This window comes from Lactuca saligna, chromosome 9, assembly GCF_052625555.1.
Source record: "Lactuca saligna cultivar CGN05327 chromosome 9, ASM5262555v1, whole genome shotgun sequence".
NCBI classification, from domain to species: domain Eukaryota; kingdom Viridiplantae; phylum Streptophyta; class Magnoliopsida; order Asterales; family Asteraceae; genus Lactuca; species Lactuca saligna.
In genome coordinates, this window is record NC_136425.1 from 173774500 (window position 1) to 173783731 (window position 9232).

General features: G+C 36.9%; 1 protein-coding gene across 1 annotated transcript; it reads right to left on the minus strand.

Moving 5' to 3' along the window:
• Positions 1–227: 227 nt before the first annotated feature.
• Positions 228–875, minus strand: LOC145016947 (uncharacterized). The gene has a single exon (XM_078975093.1). The coding sequence runs from the start codon at positions 873–875 to the stop codon at positions 228–230; it is 648 nt and encodes a 215-aa protein (XP_078831219.1).
• Positions 876–9232: the final 8357 nt, after the last annotated feature.

Here is a 9232-nt window from a genome sequence, read left to right on the forward strand (position 1 = left end):
AGGTACCTCTTCGTCGAAGGGGAAGGAGTCGGCGGTGTAGCATCGCATCACACACACACATGGTTTCCACATTGGGTTTCTGGGATTGTACTCTGATTTTCATTACTTTTGACGTCATGGGCTGAGACAAAACATTATGATTTTGTAATGTGTTACATTATTGACAATGTTTTGGTGAAATGCTTTATAAAATATTAATTCATAAATGAAATTTTTGGTCTCGAAATCTAGGATGTTACATCAGAAGTCTTGGGTTTCTTCCCAGTACCCTCCAAGGTATGCACCTGATCTGACCTCCTATTCTCAATGTGCTCCCAATCAATCTCCCGCTCTCCGGCTCTAGAGATCATATCATTCAGGGTCTCTAACCCTAAAATACTCACAAATTTCCTGATGTCATCCCGCAGTATATCGTGATACCTCACTTTCTTCATCTCCTCGTCTGCTACATACTGCGGTACCAATAAAGTCCTCTCCCAAAACTGAGCAGTGATCTCTGTCACCGTCTTAGTAGTCTGGAGAAGACCTAGGAACTCTCGCGCTAACTGTTTCACCTCAATTGTCGGTGCAAACTCACCTTGGAACCTGGTTAAGAAGTCATCCCATGACATAGCATCCGCCACATCATCACCTAACTCACTACCGATCTCCTCCCACCAATCACATGTCCGATCCTTCAACAGGCAGGAAGCATATCTGACCTTCACCTCGTCGGGGCAGAAACTCTTCCTGATTGAGTTAGCCATATCTGCAAACCACCTCCTACTGACAATAGGGTCCTTGTCCCAATTGAATGCAGGAGCTCCACAAGCACGGAACTTTAAGAAAGTCAGTGTGCGAGCTTCAATGATAGCCAAAATCTCCGCACAGAACATGCCCAAGAGCTTGTCCACTATCTCCAAAATTCAGCGAGAGATCTCTGATGAAATGAACTCCCGCAATTGCTCGCTAATCGGCTCAGCACCTACACTTGATCCGGAACTCGAACCTGAACCATCTCCCTGAGAGCTCATCTCCAAACTAAAATTCAATCAAGCCAATAATCAGAAGTCACCCAAAGAAAGCATCATTCAAACAATGGAAAATCTAACCAACATACTCCATCAACCCATTCTATCCTCTAATCAGGAATCTGTACTATCATGTAATTCGAAGGCTCATACAATCAGGCGTAACCTAAACATGCCATCCTACCACTGGTTGATCAGTTATAGCATGCAAATCTACAAGCTCATATAAGCATACAAAGGCATCTCTCTTAGATCCTTAGCTCTAATATAACATGCAAATCACATAATCATATCATATCACATAACAAACATGTATTGGTATTTTAGGAACCACTTACTTGAGATCGGTTGAATACGCGCATCACATCCCTTTCTTTGCTTAGAAATTCTTTTTATAATAATGATTTTCTTTTGAAAATTTTCATACCAAGTCCCCAGTTTGAGCTCAGACACACCTGAAAGTATGTCTGAATCCCTCAAACCAAGGCTCTAATACCAACTTGTAACATCCCAAAATTTCAGGGTAACAAATTCATTTTTTTAATATAACTAAATCACTATTGTAACTTTGTTCACTCATTAAAAAGAATTTTAAATAAAACATTTATCAAAGTTTATTCCCAGAAATCATATATTGTGGAAAAACATAGGTGTGTGCGTTGCGATCGTCCCGAGTTCCTTTTATTGAAAACTAGAGGTACTTGAAACCAAAACTGAAAACCATAAGCACGAAGCTTAGTAAGTTCCCTAAATACCGCATACCATACATATCAACTGATCCATACATGCCATACATAATCGTGAGCCATAAATATATCATAATCAATAAAGGTGTTATGTGCTGCACAGAGTCTTGCCATTATGCCACGGGCCGCCACGTGGTCTTTCTTACCTAGTCGGGGGCCACCCCCTGGGTCTTATAGATAAGTGCCAAGATCCACCTCCTAGTCTTCCAAGCAAGCATCACAAAGACAACTGTCATAACTAGCATTTTAGCTAGGAAATTCTATTCATGTGCAACCGTTCACCTATTGTAAAACATGTACTCTAAGTAAATCTCACTCAATGCTCATTTAGATTCATCAATTTTGGTCATCAAAGAGTCTGAAAACCCTAAGAATCTCGGTTTGAGTCCATATTTGACTAGGAGTTCCTTATTGGGTCTAATGGACCAATAAGCACCTAATTCAACTTTATTGGACTTAAAAGCCCTAATTGGATCCTAATTGGACCCAGTTTATAAATCTAAAACATTTTGGACCATTTAGGTCTAGAATGATTCATTCTAACCCTAATGGGCCTTATTGGGCCATAAGTAATCATACTAACATTAGTGAGCCAAAAGCCCATTCTTTTATTCTATTTGGGACGTGAATGCTCCCAAGGTCCCAATAGGCCCAAAAACTTATGTTTTTGATCCAAAGATCCTAACTAAAGTTAATGGGCCTAAACTACTCCATCTTTTCTTTTTGGCCCAAAATCTCGGCCCATGTACAAAAAAAAGAAAAAAGAAAAAAAAAAGAGAGATTTAGGGGGGGTTGACTTTGGAGATGCCACCTCCATAATACTCAACATACATCAAGGTTTAGACGACCATGCAACCAAGCTAGTCACCTCACCTCTCTTTCTCCCCTCTCCTCTTCTACTCTTGGCCGAAGACAACACACACACATTACACCAAATTCTCTCTATTACTCTCAAGAATCATTTAACCTATTCTTCCAAAAATCTTAAAACTTTGCTTGGGTTTCAAGAGGATTTTCATAAGATAATCATCATTTCTTGGTAAGTCTTTACACATCCAAGTTTTATAACTCCATTTTCATGCTAGATCACTCTTTTAAATAAAGATTTTGGTGATCATACTCCTAAAAATCTTCTTAAGTTCAAGATCTACTCAAGGGAGTTTGCTAGGGCCGAAAATCACTTCATCTCTTTCCATTCTTCTTCAAAAACCGAAACATCAAGAAAAAGGTGAGTTCATACCCCCATTGTTTTCGGTTTTCAAATGATTTTTGGAGGAGAATACAATTAAAATGTATAGATCTATGTGTTATATGCTTGCTTTGTGTGAATTCTTAGTTTATTTCGTAAAAATGTGTTAGATCTTAGCAAATCTCTAAATTTTAAGTATTATTTAGAAAATATCTATGAACTATGACATTATATACATCACATTATCAATCCAAAAGTGATCACATGTTTAAGATACAAAAGATTTCAACAAAAACCTTGTTAAAGGTCAAAATTGTCAAGAAAACAAAAGTTAAGGGCAAAAACTGTGATTTATGTTTTTATAAGGGCCAAACAGGTTATAGATGTATGAAATGCTATTTTTATGTTAAACATACTTTAAAAAGGGCCAAAAATGCAAATTTAAGCTTAATGTGCCAAAACTTTTAGGCCTCACGGTTTTGGGCCCAATTTGTGAAAAAAAAAATGAAGTTTTGGCTTTAAAAATGTTATTTGGCCAAAGTTTGAGTCATAAATGTAAATAAACCAAATTTAGAGGTGAAAATAACATTTATTTTCAAATTGGACCAAAAATGTAAGGTTTTCCAAAAATGGGCCGAAAGTGTAAAATTTTACAAACAAGGGGCTGAAAGTGTGTTTTCTGGAAAACAGGGTTCTAAATGGAAAAATATAACTTTTTGGGTTACAACTGTAAATTTTTAGACATTTGGGACAAAATTGCAAACTTTTATAAATTAAGGACTAAAGTGTCATTTTTACAAAACTTTGGGCCTAAATTAAAATTTGGAGGATTAGTGGCCAAAAACGTCATTTTTACAAAAAGAGGATTTTTATCATCAATCTATTAAACTTTGATCTAAAACAAACGACAGAATAAAACAAACGAACGGAATACGTCGATAACTATTTATTGGGCCTAATATATACGTTACTAAGCCATTGGATCCTAAGGGCCCAATTAAGTGCATATTGAGCCCAATGTTTTCCATGATGTGTTTATTGGGTTTTGTGACCCACTTACATGTTAATTTGGGCTTAAGTTATGGGTTACATGTTTATTGGGCTTGTATGGCCCATTTACATGTCTATTAGGCCTAAATTACCCTCTTACATGTTATTGGGCATTTTTGGTCTAATTACATGCTAATAGGGCTTGGAATAAAATTTTCACATGTTAGTAGGTCGTAACTATACCTTTGCGTAATCATTAAACTTCGTATACTTATATATGTACCTTTCGAATACAAAACATACTACATATACGTAAACATTAAACATAGTACAAAAAGGGGTTGAGAATCTAGTGAGACATGTCGGTTGGCATCTCTGAGTGTATAATCGTAGCATGTAGGGTTTCTTGGGATGAAAGCAAGAGTTTGTGTATAGATCTATATGGGGTGACCCCCCACGCCTTAGCTGTTCGCTACAGCTAGACTATGCCAGTCTAGGGCGACAAAATCCTTACCAAGACCGACATTTGGAAAAATACCAAGACAGGCAACCTAGTCATTATCATGCATGGTTATAACGGCTCATATAGGGATTCAATACCAAAAGATTAACCTTTTGAAGATAAACTCTTTAATTGTGTCGATGCAAAACGACTTACTTAACGATACAAGAATCTAGACGTTGTTATAAAACAGAAAATATCGGATTTTCTGGGGAAATTATTCATATACATTTATCATTTATTCAAAATACAATGAATCTAAACTACACTCATATATGTTATAACTATGAAATTCATACATGCATTTATACTTGTTTTTCACATCATTTTTAGACATTTTATAGAAAATATCGGATTTTTTGGGTTTTTAAGAAAGATACAAAGACTTTTACTCAAACATACTTATGAACTCACCAACATTATATATGTTGACCATTTTCAAAATAACTTGTATTCTCAGGTAATCGTTAAGCCGAAAGAATTACAAGTGTGTATGGTTTCGTTTATGTAATAGCACTTATCGTACTTTTAACAATTTGAACTTATGTATTTTAATAATGTACTTGATGTGAACAATGCTAGTTGTATTATGTAATGTTGGTGATGATCGTTTTATGATTCATTTATATTCATTGTGATGATTATTCAATTGTTAGTCACATGAGCCCCCAGAAGTTTCTGCTATCTGGCTCGGGGGTGTGATAACAACTAGCATACATACTACTCTACTTAGCTAATTAGCATACAGTGTGACAGGATCCACTTCCTGGTCTTTCATACATACTGCCTAGGACTAACCCTCGGATCTTCCTAATATACATAAACCAAATGGGCCGCGACATTGGTGCCTTTGACCCATACAAACAGTGAGGAGACTCACCTCAAATGTTGAAGCTCACTGCAAGAATCCTTAGTTGCTGCCCTGACAACTCCCTGAGCTATCAATACCAAAATATCACCCGATTACTAATTGGGTCTCAAACCATGATCCATAATCCTTACTTGGGGGTAAATTGACCATTTTACCCCTGGCCCAACAAGATTCATAACTAAGTCCCAAGCCCAAAGCCGATAAGACCCAAAACTGTAAAATCCATAAAATCCCACTAATGGCCTAATTTTCCAAATTGGGCCCATCTCCTCAAATAGGCCTTCCCTTTAAGCCCAAACATATTCTTAGCCTAAAATATCTGATTTTTGATGGTTCACCAAGGCCTAAAGTAAAGAAGTCCAAGGAATGGCCTAAACCAAAGCCCACATGTGCGAAGCCTACTCTGACTGAGTACGTAGGGCGTACACAGCTGTACGTAGTGCGTACTGGGTTCGTGGCATGTACGCTGCACGTACCAGTTTGTATGCCCAACGTACTCTTCAATTAAGTCATTTTTTTTGCTATCAAGCACTTAATACTTCAAACAAATGGTCCATATCACATATCCGAGCCCTACTTATCGTCTAAGCCCATAAAGCCACTGACTTGGTGACTTATCATGCCCTAAATAAGTCCAAACTCTAAAAATGGCCTTCTACTTACATGAAAATGGCCTTATCTCATGCATAAACACATGAAGACCTTCAAGATGACAACTTTCTATCTTATGGACTCAAATAGCACCAAGGGTTGCAACCCTAAGCCTAGGAAACATATTTGAACCATAAAGCTTCATCTTTGGGACCAAAAAGGTCCAAAAACCCAGCACAAGAGATCTAAGGAAATAACCACCAAGTTTAAGGCTTTATACCTCAAATGAGAGTTAAAAGCTGATGAGGTTCTAGATCTAAAGTCTCTATCTTCTTCAATGAATCTTCAAGAGTGAACACTTTCTTCAAAAGCACCAAAATATTCTTATAATAACCTTCTAAGCTCCAAGAACACACAAGGAGGGATTAGGGTTTCGTGAAAGCTGTCTAAGGGTGAGAGGGTGGCTGATCTTTAAGGACATAATGTTCTTTATATAGTGCTTATCCCTAAAATTAGGGTTTTGGTCTGAAGGGAGTACGTCTCGCGTACCTCTTGGTACGCCCGACGTACTCACAAACCACCCACAACCAGATGAACTTATACGCTGGGCGTAACCGCTTACATTGGGCGTACCCAGCCAAACACGCGCATTCATTCCTTTCATGCATGGGACTACCTTGCCACTTATCTCCATTAGGGAGCAAAATTGTCAATAACTTCAAAGTGTCATAACTTCCTCATCCGAAGCCCGTTTCTAACGAATCTTATATCCACAAAAAGGTGGCGAGAAGCCTTATGCTCCTAATAACTTGCCCAAGCCATAAACCTTTCCGAATTAATCCCAACATCCATAAAAGGTTGAGGTACCAATTACAATTATACTCTTGGCCTCCGAAGACACAATTGTACGCTCGGTTCACTTATACTATAACACCCACCTCCGAACTGGGCCAAATCCTTCCTTTCCCAAGGCCCTAAACCTCCTGATAAATGATAATTGGGTCGCAGTCCTGAGCAACGAAACACTTTAAAACCCGGATGTTACAATATATATATATATATATATATATATATATATATATATATATATATATATATATAATATAACTTGGCTAGATTCAAAGACCTTGTTTCCAAACACTTTCTGAAATCTGTAATTCATCCATTTTTTCGGGAGTACATGAATTCAGAAGTAGGATAATCCAACAACAAAATCAATTCGAATTAGTTGCCTAATTCGAATTGTAAACATAGAATACCTTTTCTTGATATGTTGTTTTGAGAGGCTAGAAAAACCAGATGATTTATTTTCGTAAGTATATATGTTCCAACCAAAATTTGGAACTTGAATTATATATATATATATATATAATCAGTTGAAAGTTAGTTTAGGGTGGTTATATCCATTTTGGCGCCAAAAAAATGTCTGAAGTATGATTATTTTGGACATAACCGAATATGACATCATCATGATGTCACAACCTATTTTTGGCGATAATTTGAATGGCTGAACTCCTTCTTGGTATATAAATCTGTTTAGCAACACTGCCCCATGACCCCCTATACGAGTTTAGATTAGACTTTCGAGTGTGCATCTCGCACCTCCAATCTCAGAAAGTAAACTGAACTCAACCTGTCTCACTAGCTAGGGATGAGATTTAGAACCGGAAAACCGGACCGGAACCGGAACCGAACCGGAACCGGACCCGTTAGAACCGGAATATATAGAACGGGTCCGGTTCCAGGTTTAAAAATTGGCTTTATCCGGGTTCCGGGTAATCCGGGTTTGGGTCCATTGGGTCCGGGTAAACCGGGTCTAAAATCCGGAACCGGTTTTTGGAACCGGAACCACTTTTAGGGCCGGAACCACTTTTTATGAAACGTTTACAAGATGTATATCTTATTCGTTTCAACTCCAATTGACATACGGTTTTTTCCAACATGTAGTTTAGAGTTTGTACATGATTCTAGACTATAAATTTTTCATTTTTAGTTTTATATTCATTGACTTACAATCCTCAAAAGTTGAGATACCAAAGCTGAAAGTTTTTAGTTTTTTAGTTTTTTTGTATTCGGTGAAAGTTTTAAAGCATGCATATCTAATTCGTTTGAAGTCGGATTGACATGTGGTTTTTTTTCAACTTCTAGTTTACAGTTTGTGCATGAGTTTAGACTATAATTTTGTCATTTTTGGTTTAACATTCAATGATTTACAGTCCTTCGAAGTCGGGATATCAAAACTGAAAATGTTTTTGTACTTTGTATTATGTGAAAATATTAACACAAGTATATCTCATTCGTTTAAATTCGGATTGACATGCGGGTTTTTCCAGAGTGTATTTTAGACTTTGTACATGATTTTGGACTCTAATTTTGTTAATTGTGGTTTCGTATTCAATAAGTTACAGCCCCCCAAAGTGGAGATATCAATATGAAAATTTTCAAAGTTCAACCCACTAAGTTGTAAGTAATTACCAAAAATTCCGGTTTTTTCGGGTTTTTCGGGTCTAAACCCACTTTATCCGGTTCCAACCTACCCACTTTGATGTTTCCGGGTTTTCCGGTTCTAGACCCACTTTACCCGGAACCATACCCGGAACCGAACCGGAACCGGTTCCTATATACCGGTCCGGTTTCCGGTTCCATAAAATCCCGTTAACCGGTTCCGGGTTTTCTGGGTCCGGGTCCATCGGGTCCAGGTTTGGACCCACTTTCATCCCTATCACTAGCAATACTAACCACACTAAAATATATTGACAACACTAAAATCATCGATACAACTTATATCCTTGTTTGCAAGGGTTAAGATATGGAAATTCTACATGCAATGACATAGTGATTAAATATTTTTGCAAAGTACTAATTTTTAAAATGGGAAGCCCATCATTACTTAGATTCTAAGAATTTCATGTCTTCGAGAAAAATATTCTTTTTGACGAATTTCCAAACAAAACTATGGTAGTTTTCTTCGCCTTCGACCCGTTTGTATTATAACAAAAAAGATAAAGTGAATTAGTTTTCTTAATTTTTCCCTTTTAGTTTTTTTTTTCCTATATTCTCGTTTTAGGCTTTTTAAGGTTTTCTAAAATTCTAGTATATCAACTATCAAGCAGGCTTAAGTGGCCTTAATCAAATTGGATAAACCGATAAAGGAACATTCTCAAATATTATTGTTTCAAAAGCCCAAATCTTATAAAGTAATGGAAAAGAAATTTGGATAAATGGATATTGCCAAATATTTTTGGTTCAAAAGCCCAAATCTCATAAACTAATGGACAAAAACACCCATATATGGATATCTAATTGGAAATTTTGAATGAGTTTTAAACTGTT